We start from the raw sequence: 13831 nt of genomic DNA, 5'->3' as shown, positions 1-13831 counted from the left end.
TGATTATCAAACCCATTCAGTTAAATTTAAACCACTTTTCAGAAAAAAATACTTGTGTAACCATGTGTATTTTTTTTAACAGTTTTATCGAAACCAATGGTTTGAATCGACAGGGGTGAGTTTACGTAGCCGGGTGGTTGTTGTTGGAAACATGGCGTCCCAGTGCAGCCTCTCCACCCTATTTCCTATCCAAAGTGAGCTGGATTGCGCCCTTGATGACGCTACGACAGAACAAGAGAAAGAAAAGCTTGTCAAAGACTATTTGGAAAAACTAGACGAAAAAGAGGATCTGAGGATACCCGATTTCCAGACAGGTTAGACCATTTTTTCAACTGCTAAGTTATGTCCCTACAGTTCGACTTAAGTTTGCTGACAAGCCATTAACGTTACGGAACTCGACATGTTCACGTAGTAGCCTACGACAACGGATTCGTCAGGGTGTACATTTCTATCCTCTTTGGAATCTTAAATATTTTTTTTTGTTAACGCTAAGTTAGTTAACGTCAGCTCCGAAAACAGCTTCCTGTCCAGCAAGTTATTTATTGGTGAAACAGACGTCCAGAGATCCGCAACGAAGACCGACCATAATAAGATCACGTGCTTTGTAGTTTCAACGTTTGCAATTATATCAGCTGTGAAAAAGCTTGTAGCATCGAGTGGTTCCGATGTATGCGTCGCCTTCGTCTTTCGTTTATAACCGAGTGTGGCATCATCCCCGAAACCTCAAATCTACAGTCATCAAGGTAACGCATGATGTCGTATTTCCTTTAATTGTCCCCGCTTATGTCCCCCTCAACATATTTGATTGTATAAGCCATATGCCAATGCCAGTATTAGAAAACAAATCAAGTGCTCCTTGTGTCAACGCCTCAGTTAGTGCCTCCGTTGAGGTCTGTAGTGAATATCTCCTCCCACCAGTAGATGGGGATCTACAGTAGAACATCGATGAGAATTAACATGGCTCTGTTGGATTTGAACTGCTCTTAGATCATTTTTAAACTGCAAAACAGACATACGTTTTAAATGTTGTCTATCAATATGTTTTTACAATTTTAGCATTTTTAGATTTAGGATTAATCCTGCCTCAAGATGAGGTTACCTGACAGACACCTGGTTACCTGGTTAATTTATTTCACAAGTGGTCAAAACACGTTTTCTTTTTATGAATATAACTGTGTATTTGACCCCTTCATAATAGTATTAAAATTCAATATGTGAATACACGTGGACTACAAGTGGATACCAGCCAAGTTTTATAATGATGCAACATTCTGGGGATAAGGGTTCAGATGTGTTGAGACTTTGGAATTCAGAACAAATTATTTTTATTCCTTCTTGATCTGTGCTTGTGCTTCTATCTTATGTGATATACCAATTGTAAGCAGCAGCACAAGTAAAACAACGTTTTCAGACTGGATTATAAATGCATTAATCAAATCCTTGTAAGTGGAGTTTGACTAGTGTTGTCAGACAATGTAGAGTGCATGCAAGGTACGTGTAAAAATAAATAAATACAGAAATTCATTTCTGGAGCTTAATAGGTACAAGACACCTCTGTCGCCTTGAGCACTTCCATGTCTACACCTTGACACAAAGGCAGTCACAGCAGACATTTATGCCAGTAGTGTGATAAGCAGTGTGACGCTTGTGACTCGAAGTGATTCATGAGATGACAGCATCATTTTCCGCTCTGTGATTCGCTGCAGGCTTGGAATGGCTGAACACGGAGGGCCCTCTTTCTCTGAACAAGGAGCTAGCTGGTAAAGTGGTGCTGCTGGACTTCTTTACTTACTGCTGCATCAACTGCATGCACATCCTGCCCGACCTGCACCGTCTAGAGAAGAAGCACTCTGCCGAAGGTATTTAAAGCTGCAGTATACATGGATGTCTTGGTCCTAAAGGGGTTGAGAGAAGATCAATGGTAACAATGCCATGTCTCACAATTTCATATAGCTTTTTGTAATGACAAATATTACGTTTTACATTGTAATACAACTTTCATGATATGGAAATATAAGATAATGCTTCCCAAGTAGACTACTTAGCATCCACCCATTACAAAATTGTGTTTCTATAGGTGCGAAGCCTTTTGTGGCTCCAAATGGAACCACATAAAATCAAGTAACCAAAAGAAATGTTACTTAAATCTGCATCCGTTGGCGGTGAAAAGTACCAGTTTATCAAATGAAAAAAAACCTATAAACTAAGGAATTATTGGTACCTGTACAGTGCTTGTCAAACCACAGCTACATTTAGTTGTAGTGGATCAGCTCTTTTTTCAGTCTCTCTGCTTTTTGCATGAGGGCCCATATCTCAGAGGTCAGGAGAAAGTAAGTACAAATATTTCGGAGCTGCAGGGGTCAATGCGTGCAGGTCCCACAATTGTTCTCTTCTGTAGTTTGCTGCAGGGCTCTTTTTTATAGCCACTCCACATGCAACATAATCCCATCCGACTGACTCTTGTCATCATCACATCTGAGGAACTGCACTGCCACCACACATCACTGCCCTCCGTCTTATCTTTGGCACTGCTCTAAGTACATTCTGTTAGCTGCTCTGGTCAGTGAGGTGTGGGAGCCACCCTGTCCATTCACTCCCACAGTCCCTCCCACCCTTCGTCACTGCAATCTGTGCCGCTACTATAGTGCTTGGCGCAGGCCACGGGTGATGAAATCCACTGCAGATGTTGTGGGTTTGGAATTGTTTTCGTTTACGTCTATTCAGGTCGGCTCGATGATGTGACTTGGATGTAAAATAAATGCCGACGTAAGGAGGAACAATCATTTTTGTCTGCCTCGTCGTCATTGGAATTGGTTTTTATTGTGCAAAAAAGGTCATAATGAAATTTAAAAAAATAAAAATGTGCATGAATATATTGTATGCCTATCAATTATGAAAAAATAATAATGTAGAAAACATAGATATAACAACAACTGAATTATGCGTTTTGTTCGCACATTTGAGCATGTGCCGCATTTAAGGCTTTGCCTCAGGATGATATGAGTACAAAAGGGACTGTGTTTCCCGAGAGTCCCACACTGATAAGGAAACAGGAAGGAAACTTATCGGGACATCTGTTTTGTAAGACCACCTTTTGTAAAATGTTTTTGTATCCCAAAAAAGTTTTCATAAGAGCCTCACAAAGTCGTTCAGAGGCATAACATTCATATTTGTTATAGGGTCACAAACTCTCACCAATCCATGTGATCTGTTTAACACACACAGTGTTTGTAGTCTTTGAGGACTGAAATCTGCTGTGATCAACATCAATGACGCCAAAACATTCCTAGAAACCTCACGGAGACCTACGGGAGGGTCACTGACTAAACAACGAAGCAATACGCTGGTTGTTTCAGTTTAAGATCACAATCTGTTTCCCTCCGTCTCCCCAAGTCTCTTAATGTCACGCATCTGTATGTGTGAGGTCCTTTGTCTTTGCCAACTTGTTAACAATTGGTTCACACATTGATTTAGAAAATGTTTTACATTTATTTTCAGAGCATCACTAGGAGGAAATAAACATACCACCTGACAGGGCTTGTGCTTTTTTGTGACGAATTAAATCTCTATAATATGTGTTTTTTAAATGTAGAAATTGGCCCGTTTTGACTGAGCGTGTCAAACCACTTACTGTACTGTTATTTTTGTCTTCGATCTCTATCCCTTTCATTTCCCTCTCAGATGGATTGGTTATTGTTGGTGTGCACTCTGCTAAATTCCCAAATGAGAAGGTAAGTGATTTTCATTATTTTGAGTTAGCTGGTCTGCTTGTGCTTCTTTCAGCATATTCAGAACTACAACATGTGACGACGGGAGAAGACATAAACCACTCTTTTGCCAGGCAAAATCATAGCATAAATCTATAATGTTGTACTGGCATGATATCTGATGCTATTAGAAATATCACATGCTTTTATCACCAGGAAATCCCAGCCAGTCGCTTTACTTTTATTTCTTCATAAAGCTGTTTGCCAATATGGCACAGAGGCTTTATTTCATGCATATACGTGTAGATCTTTTAGTTTTGGACTCTGGTAAACAGACACTTTCAAGATGTCCACTTGGAGTGCTTGGAAATCAGATGGGAAAACGGTTTATTATAAATATACAGAATTAAGAAACGCTCTCACGGTCCGCAACAGCCTCTGCGTTCTTCACTCACTCGTCTCTGCTCGTCTCCGCCCCGTTCGAAAGGCCCTGGACAATGTTCGCAGCGCCGTGCTCCGCTATGACATCTGCCACCCGGTGGTGAACGACAGCGAGGCGCGCCTCTGGCACGACCTGGAGGTGTCCTGCTGGCCCACACTGGTCCTACTGGGCCCACGTGGCAACCTGCTCTTCTCCCTGGTGGGCGAAGGCCACCGCGACAAGCTGGCGCTGTTCGCCGCCGGCGCCCTGCGTCACTACGGGGAGCGGGGCCTCCTGAAGACGCACGCTGTGGGGATCAAGCTGTACCGAGACTCCCTGCCTCCCAGCGTCCTGTCTTTCCCCGGGAAGGTGGCCGTGGACGACGTTGCGAAAAGACTGGCCATAGCAGACACCGGACATCACCGGATTCTGGTGGTTTCCTCAGCTGGACGGCTGTTGCACGTCATAGGAGGTACACAGCGGGAAGCCTATATGCAGTATACCTGTTCAAATCTGTTAAAAAAAAACAACTTGATTTGTTCAGATTACTTGTATGGCACAAAAACACTCAGAGCAGCTACATGACTGTTTTGTTCAGTCTGCCTTCTTCTTGAAATAATGTGTTACATGAATGTGTTACCTGTAATTAAGCCACTTGATGTCAAGTGCCTTTTGTGCTCCAGGTGTAAATAAGCTGGTGTGCTCATACGTATAATTTTATTTAATATTCACAAAGTCATCCGTCATAGCTTTTTTTTTTTTCTTCTTTTCTAGGAAAGTTTAGGCTGGGAAAATATGAAAACAGAATCCAACTCCTATGTTTAGAGTCCTTTTTTAAATGTAATATGTGAGGAACAATGAAAACAGTCTGTTGCTTGGTAACATCTCAATTTAAAAAAAGGTATGTGGCACCAGAGATAATACTTTGGTAAAAGCTTTTGTGCATAATAGAGAAAAGAAAGAGAACTCTGGGGTTGAACATGAGCTAAAAATGAGGATGCATAGCCCCCAGGAGCGATGATGTTAATCTGATTATCCCTTCTGTCCAAGGGCCAAAAAGTGGACGACGAGATGGCAACTTTTCCGACGCTTCCTTCAGCTCCCCTCAAGGTGTGGCCATTAAAGGGGAAGCTGTGTACGTGGCCGACACCGAAAACCACCTGATCCGTAAGGTGGGCTCCCGAACTTTGCCTTTGAATGTAAATGAATGTGTCCCAGTGTTTCCGGTATTCTCATCCCCGTCGCTCCGTGCCTCAGATTGACCTGTCGGAGGGCCAAGTCAGCACTCTGGCTGGAGTAGGAGCTCAAGGCACGGACAGAGAGGGCGGCGCAGTGGGACCCCAGCAGCCCATCAGCTCGCCCTGGGACGTGACTCTCGGCTGCGCAGGTGAGTGTTGTGGTGCAGTCGGACCAGAACATGAACATGTAAGGTGTGATCTTTTAACTACCACGTCTACTATCATAGGATTACAGTAGTAGTATTGCAGCGTCCAAGCTTCACACTACCATAACCCTCCAAAACAGCTCTTCTGGCCAAAGTGGAGGCCTGAACACCTGCATTGAGCTGAACCAATCCTGCAGTGTTGTTTTGTTGGGGATAGTGTTTGCCTGTAAAGTACCTGGCAAGGTCTTTTATATTCTTACAAAGTAACACTTTAAAATCAAAGCTCAGTCCTTCAAAATGCTTTTCTTTTATTATTTTTGCCTTGGGCCTTCTGAGTTTCTTTATTATTCATCTTTTTTAATACTTCTCACACAGTGGCCTTTTAAATCAAAGCAGAAAGCTTTTTTAACTCGTCCGAATTTCACAGCACTTTTGTCCCTAAGTGTTAGTGCATTGCCATCAAGCCTCATGGTCGGTTCAAAATGCAGAATTAAGGTAACGGCAACGAGTGCTGCGAGACACAAAGCAATCTATGTACACACCTTCAGTTGGTGCTCTCTGTTGTTCATTCAGAATCATTTTGCTCTCCAGGCTGGTTTCATTCACAAGTGTCTAACATGCATAGCCATAGACTTTCCTTTTTTGGTATTTTAAGTTAAATATTTTGAATTTCTTTTGCGTTTTTCTCAATCGGATCATTCTGCAGCAAGTTATTTATGAACTAATTTAAAAGGATTACAAACATTTTCTTATATTGATTATTATATTGAAAATAAATTGATGAATCATATTATCAAAATGATCTGAATTTTAATCTATATTATCATTGCATTTATGATATATTATCATTGCATCATCATTGCATACGGCCTGTAAGCAGGAGGTAATCATTCATAGTCACATGTTCTGAGAATATGATATTAGACCTTTAACTACACCAACATTGTCCTCAGAGTACATCAAAACACTCATTGCATATTCATGATTTTTCAGACATGTGCATGAATATTTTAATCAACCAACCAAACCAAATTAACCAAATCAAGAGCACCCTAACTCTTTGGAGCAGATTTTGTGTATGTGGCCTATGTCAGATGGGCCTTAAACCCGCGTAGCTGCTGCATTCTCTTTGACGCTGTCTAAAAGTACAAATATTAGCACCACCTCTGGATGATATTGTGGGGGAGTGAAGCCAAAATCACAGACACAAGTCTCCTGGTACTGAACTCAAAAGAGTCCATTTGTGTGTGTGTGTGTGTGCTTCATTCGCATGTGTAGGCGGAGGCGAAGGTAACGTGCTGTGGATCGCCATGGCAGGGACCCACCAGATCTGGGCTTTGTTCCTAGCAGATGGCAAACTGCCCAAAGGAAGGTGAGAGACTGGTTCATCGCCACCGGGGCCACCAAAAACAATCGAAAGCCGATTAAAATGATGAAAGATAAAATAAACCCCACATACCCAGCAATAGACCGTGGAGTAACTTTTTAATTTTTTTACAGCGAATCCAAGGCGGGAACGTGCGTGCGATGGGCGGGCAGCGGCAACGAGGAGAACCGGAACAACGCGTACCCCCACAAGGCGGGCTTTGCTCAGCCTTCGGGCCTGGCTTCGGCCCCGGAGGAGCCCTGGGGCTGCCTGTACGTGGCCGATAGCGAGAGCAGCACCATCCGCACGCTGGCACTGAAGGATGGAGCCGTCAAGTCGCTGGTCGGAGGAGAGAGGGACCCACTGGTGGGTGGGCTACAGTCGATGGATGAGGAGTTCATAACTGGATGAATGGATTTTTTCTTTTCTTTTTTTTCTTTAACTTGCATGCAAAATAAAACAAGCATAGAGAGCAAAGCACCAAGTGAATCCCAAGTGGCTTTAAATAAGTTTCCCTTGCCTCTAGGTTATTTCAGGTTTATCAGTTTGTCTAATTTAGTGTTGTTGAGAATGTATTTAAAAATATTGAACGGGGGGTTCACCCCCAAATAAGAGAACATATATATTTTCCCTCCATCTAAGTACTATTTACACAACCTAAATAGTTTTTTGTGAGTTGCCTCGCTTTGGAGATCATTTCAAAAGAGATGTCTCCAGCTCTCAAATGCAATAGCACCAAAATAAAAATCGTAATTTTTGAATATCGTTGTACTATTTTTTTTAAAACATCTCAAGAATGAGTCGTCTAATTAGTTTCACTATAATAACCCAAAAGATATTATCATATTTCTTTTTATTTTTAATGAGATATATTATTCTGTTTTTTTCACAAATGAGATGTATTAATTCTTGTCTTGCTTTTCTTGTATAAATTATTCAGAAACGTTTAAATCAACGGAGCCAGTGTTGCCTTCATGTTTTTATTTCAATTGTTCTTCAAATGAAAACTGATCATTTGCAGGATATGAGAACAACCTCAGTTTGGATTTTCAAAGAAAGCGGCCCTAATCTTCCAGTTAAAATGGCTCTCTTTGTGAAGATGTTTTAAATCACCTGGAGGCAATCTCTCTTTGACCCACGTTGAGCTCAGACACAGAGGTCACAAGCTGCAGTTTGGGCATTTGTGCATTTTTACATCTCTGTTTGATCTTTTCTTTGAAACAGAACCTTTTTGCTTTCGGGGATGTAGACGGGAAAGGGGTGGATTCCAAGCTGCAGCATCCTCTCGGTGTCGCCTGGGCTCCGGAACAAAGCCGGCTCTATGTGGCCGACTCCTACAACCACAAGGTAACCGTAGCTCACGTCCCTCTGTCATCATAATATGTCCCTTCAGGTTGCATAGAAGATATCTACAAAACAAAACAAGACTTTTGATTGATTCTAACTATGTGCCCGTTTTTAATTATGTTCAGATAAAAGTGGTCGATCCAAAGGCAAAGCAGTGCATCACATTAGCCGGCACCGGAGAGGCCGGGGATACTCTGGGCCCTGAGTTCAACCAGTCCCGCTTCAACGAACCCGGAGGGATCTGCGTCGGCGACGGCGGGAAGCTTCTCTACGTGGCCGATACCAACAACCACCAAGTGAAGGTTCTGGACCTGTTCTCCAAGACCGTTTCGCTGGTGAGACCTGTGTGTGTGTGTTTGTAAGCTCACTTCCGTGTAATTCCTCGATAGCTTTCTGCTCGCCCCCTTTTAATCCAAACGTCCCGACTCTCCCTCCCTCCCTCCCTCCCATCCAGTTCCCCATTTCCACGGACTGCACAGATTCAGCGGCTCCAAACCCATCGGCTCCGACCAAAGCCCCGGCGCTGCCCAAATCCGCTGCCAGGAAAGACATGCCACCGGTGTCGGTGTCGGCGGGCCAGACCCTCGTCATGTCGCTCGCGCTGTCGCTCCCGGAAGGAACCAAACTCACGGAAGGGGCCCCCAGCTGCTGGGCCCTCTCAGCCGAGGGTGAGTCAGACGTTGTCACTGATGCCCTCCATGGAAATGTTTGATTCAGGTGTATCGTGCGCGTTCGTGACTTGTTCAATGACTCATTTTGAAACCAAGATGCTTTACAAAATGCACTCCGTCGCTACAAGCTTAAGTGCTAAAGGCATGTGCTAAAGCACTGGGGCTAAACATGCTTACATGGAACTAAAAGCCACGCAAAGCCGAGCCGCTGTGTTACAGATGATAAGAGACGATGGAAGATGAGGAAATCCACCGAGTCAATGCTGGTATTCTACTTAGTATAAATAATATGAATACCATGTCTTTTGTATATGGCTTTTGCTACGGCGCTGTGCACTTTGCTTCAACATGCGGAGGAGCTATTGATGGATCAGCTGCGCCTGGTTACGGTTGCTAAGCTCTGATTGGACAGTCACTACTCAACTGAAGGGTTTAGAAAGCAACGAATGAAAGAAAAGCAATAGTTGACAAAGACTTGACAACTATCTGCTGTAAAAGTGTTTAGGGGAGAATCGGGAGAGTCGAGTAATAAGACAAAGGGGAATTTTGAAAAAGCTATTTTAAAAATCTGTCCAGTTTCACCAGCATGATTCTTTATTATTTAGTATACCACCTGCTATCATTGTTGATAGGAGTTTTATTGTCTGGGTGGAGACAAGAGTTGCAACACAAACCTGTTTTCTAAATTTTTAATGCCCCCCTTTTGGATCTGAGCCTCTTAACTTTTCCTTCTGTGCTTTTTTCTGGTCTGTAAACCATGATTCTGCCAAATGTAAGTGAATACCCTAGTGTTATTTTCACTTGACAACAAGAAGGTTCTCATTCTGCTGAGATTTACAGTTCACACGGCATGCACATTGACTTAGAACTATTCAAAAAGGTTTATTTGTAATAGAAAGTTTTCTGATTGTTTTATTGCTGATGGTCCACGCACGGCGTTTAGAACAAAAGTGTTTCCATCATCAGCGAGGCGGCTTTTAGTCGGCGATATCAGCAGGCTAATTTTAGAACCTTTTGGATAAGAGCGGCATGCCTTGGTTCACATAATTAGCCACCAGGCTATGTTACGTGATCCTCCGTTGTCCGATTATACCGAGTCTAGACTTATGCTGATCAGATCAGAGCACCGGCAGGAATTTTAATGGAGGAAGTTGGTCAGTGCACGTCAGATTTAAATTGTTTTTTGTAGCTTCGTAGAAATGGCTGCCCAGGGACCTCATGTTAGGCATCAGCTTCATTAATCACTTGCTGCCATGGATTTTACGGGCTCTCTGGCAGAATATTTTCTCACAGTCGAAGTTGTAGCCTTTCCTTTTCGACTTTCATTCATCATTCAGTCGCCACGTCTCTTTAGATGTGTGTTTGTTTCCAAAAATACCCCCCCCCCCCCACCTCTTTTACAGTAAACTTCCGTGCTCTGCCCATCTCGTTGGGTCAGTCAACCACTTCCACTGGCCATTAGCAAAGGGCAGCCTGCTACTTAGGTTGTAGCATTGTGAACGTTGAACCTGCTAAACATTAGCATGTTAGCATAGTAATGCCAGCATTTAGCTTCTAGTTCCACCAGCCTACTACTGACTCATCCATTCTTTCATCAGACCGATTGCACCACAATGGGGATTTTTGTCATTTTGACGGACGACAAAGTTCTGTTTCCTGTTGTTTTTTTCCCAGGTAACGAATGGCTCCTGGAAGGTCGGGTGGTTACTGGGGACATTGTGGATCTGTCGAAGCCCTTCTCCGTCGCAACCAAAATCCCGGCTGTTATCAAGGACTTCCACAGCAATCCCAGCCTCACTTTGGGTGTCTGGTTGTACTACTGTCTGGAAACGGGTAATGCTTGTATGATGAAAGCGGCCTCCTTCAGGCAGCCTCTTGAAATAGGTGCCGATCGTGGAGCAGATGAAATCCAAGTGACTCTCGTTCATGCATTCTGATACCTCTCGGGCCGTCTCCGTCAAAACGTCGCAGGACTGTGGTGTCTGTGGTGTTACTCTTCAGCTTAGCTAACCCAAGCTCCTTTCTTATTCAGAGATCTTTGGGTAGAAAATCTCAGATTGTCTCCCAATGTCACATAAAACAAAAATGCCAATCAGACATATCTGACATTTTTTTAAAGTTAATTTCATTTAATTATCCAGAATCCTTTTCTACATAACATAATTCATCAGTGCTGCAATGCCCTTTACTGCGAGTGACAGTTATTGATAGGAATGCAAATAGTTGCATCCTGAGGCATTTAAGGAAGACTACAGCGAACACAACTGAAGCCTAACAATGAATATCTATATGATGGTATTGAGATACAGAAGATTCCTACGTGGACGGGCTGAACTGACTACTTGTGACGACTGTACACTTTATTAATGGTGATAAGTATTCATCTCAAAAGTACCGTCTTACTTAAAAAACGCTGGATTGAATGACAATTGAAGTGTGAGGAAATTAAATTATGTTCTGTGGGTTCAATAAGAAACAAATTTAACAGAATAGTTGTTGATTCCACCCGTGGGTAATTACATAGGATACTTTTTTCTTCTTCTTTTTAACGGAGCTGATATCTGATTCAGACTTGGAGGACAAAGCTTTATTCTGCTTTTGCTGTCGTAAGCGTATCTTTTTAAATGTTAATTTTGAGTTGTAAAGGGGAATAAAAAGAGATAAATGACAAGAAGTTAACTATGCAGAGACTGAAATTTTGTATTATCATTAATATATTTAAATAAAACTCCACAGCATTGAAACTAGTCTTCCCGTTGTACTTTTCGATAATAACATATTTCTCTGTGTGATTGCTTTATTATCAGTCTGCTGGGACGGTGCTTTAGGGGGCACTAATCCATCGTGTGTAAATGTGTCTCCACACAGACCCGTGTGTGCAAAGTTCATACTCGTAGCTTAAAGCTTTGCCCCGGCGTCCCTTTCCCTTTTGACCACTTATACTTTTGATTATGATTATTCGTGACACAAGGAGCTCTTGATTTAGGCCACTAAAAATTGCGATTAACTAAGTAATGAATACGGTGCTTGTGTTTTTATAAGGGGAGGCCACTGCTCTGTGAACTGATAACAAAGTGATTGCTGTGAGCAAGCGGTTTATAAGCTTCAACTCCACAAAGGGAATTTTCCCTTGTAGCATAAAGTAACATGATAATGTGTTGTATTCCCTTATGGTCTTTTCAAAGCGAGGGCCATTTGCCAGAATCGTGTCTGAAGGCATTTTGTTTATCATCACTGTCATCGTGCCTTGCATAACTTGGGTTGTCAGGCCGGCTTGGTTTGTGTCATGCGGCCCAAAGGCCGGCGAAAAAAGGGGACCTTACTGTACGCATGGTGGGACTCAAACTGTATCAGAAGCAATAATAACAATATTTCTATAATATGTGAAACATTGCAATTCCCACGAGTTATTTATGTCAAATGAACTGCAACATTTCTAAGCACAGCGTCGTGATTCCTCTGTTGTTTTTTTAATTAACAGCAATGAGCTTGAGGGGCTGCTGGTGGAGTTCTTTCATTCTCTCACTTGATTTCATCTTGTGTCCCAATGCTGTGCTTTAAGATGCAACAGGGGGAACCAATAAGACATTTCCTAGGCTCGTCTGTGTGTGTGTGTGTGTGTGTGTGTGTGTGTGTGGTGTGTGTGTTAGGTTTCCATCAAAGCCCATCGCCGCAATTGCACACAAATTCTTCATGTATTTTGTATTTCCAACGAATGAGACTGTGGCTTTGCTGTGTGAGACTATTAAAAGCGTTCCTAACGAGCTCGTTCCTTCGTGAATTTCTGCTAGATCTGAAGTTTTCTTGTCTAATGAAGAAAAGCCGACTCATAAGTTTCTAGATAATTTTTTTTAATCACAGGCATATATTATAATAGAATGCACATCCAACCCGTTAAGGCTGTGAAGTGTAAGAATCCAGAGTGGTTGTACGTGTCTTTTTACAATTAACACTTGAAATGATGAATGCACTTGCAAATGGCAAGATGGTACAAAACCTAAAACCCACCTCTTTACTGAAGATTTCATCAAACTTTTTTCTTTTTTTTTTTCCTCCTTACAAAATGAACCAAAACACCGGCAACAATAACATTTTGGTATAGATAATAAGGACAAATGTGAACCAAACAAAAATCCTACCCTGTTAACTAAAACGGAAATCTGGTTTGAATTAACGTCAAACACAACTAAGCCTGTTTACAAGATAACAAATCAATAACGGAGCGGACACTGGTCAACTGTTTTTGTGCTCAGCATTTAATGGCCCCTGCAATGACTGGATTGTCATAACGTTCCAATTCATGTTTGTTTTTTTATATGTCTTATGCCAAGGAATGTTCTGCTTTGTAAAATTAAGTCCAAAAGTAGAAAAAGTTCCTTTTTGAGGGTAAGTTGGCCAAGGATTTTCTTTATTAAGTTAAAATATGGCAGTTCATGGAGTGCAAAGTTAGTTTCCACACACTTTTGGATTTGCTCTTCATTCTATTAGAGTGGAATCCATTGAGATCCTTTCTGTGTGTGCAATAAAATATTACACCCAGCTTGTATAACAATGCAGAATTATTGCAAGAAGGGTTTTTATAATTGATAGAGCTGCTGAAAATGTGCACCGACCTCTGCTTCTCACCTCCATTTCCTCCTCTGCTTCGAGCCTGAAGCTTAATCTATAAACAAGCATCACTTCAGATGATGAAATCAACTTTGACCTTTGACTCGACGGCCGCTGTTGACACCGAAGGGCCCAGCTGCTGAGTAAAGTTTAACTTGCTCTACGTCCCTTTATTCCCGGCATTCAAGGCTCGTATGAAGATATGTGGGAGGGAACTGCTGCTGCTCGAGGGCACTTTGCTCAAGCCTATATGTAAAAGTGAGAGAACAGGTAAAAAATATGAAAATACACGTAATAAATGCAGCCTTTAATAGACTTTAATACACC

The 13831-nt window shown here is 42.2% G+C and overlaps 1 protein-coding gene across 2 annotated transcripts; it reads left to right on the top strand.

Annotated features, from left to right (window-relative positions):
- Positions 1-121: 121 nt before the first annotated feature.
- nhlrc2 (NHL repeat containing 2) lies at positions 122-12660 on the top strand. Of its 2 annotated transcripts, none has more exons than XM_037463598.2 (12): positions 122-314; positions 1707-1859; positions 3682-3731; positions 4195-4600; positions 5179-5300; positions 5386-5515; positions 6791-6884; positions 7013-7244; positions 8103-8225; positions 8351-8560; positions 8680-8893; positions 10571-12660. In XM_037463598.2, exons 1-12 carry the CDS (start codon positions 152-154, stop codon positions 10831-10833), a joined length of 2160 nt encoding a protein of 719 aa, XP_037319495.2. In that variant the 5' UTR covers positions 122-151; the 3' UTR covers positions 10834-12660. The 2 variants fall into 2 exon arrangements, with proteins under 2 accessions (XP_037319495.2, XP_037319496.2); XM_037463599.2 differs by lacking the exon at positions 122-314 and adding an exon at positions 342-743.
- The last annotated feature ends 1171 nt before the right edge of the window (positions 12661-13831 follow it).

This window comes from Pungitius pungitius, chromosome 21 (assembly GCF_949316345.1).
Source record: "Pungitius pungitius chromosome 21, fPunPun2.1, whole genome shotgun sequence".
Lineage (NCBI taxonomy): Eukaryota > Metazoa > Chordata > Actinopteri > Perciformes > Gasterosteidae > Pungitius > Pungitius pungitius.
Note: the sequence above shows the minus strand (reverse complement) of the source record. Positions and strands in the feature narration are given on the sequence as shown.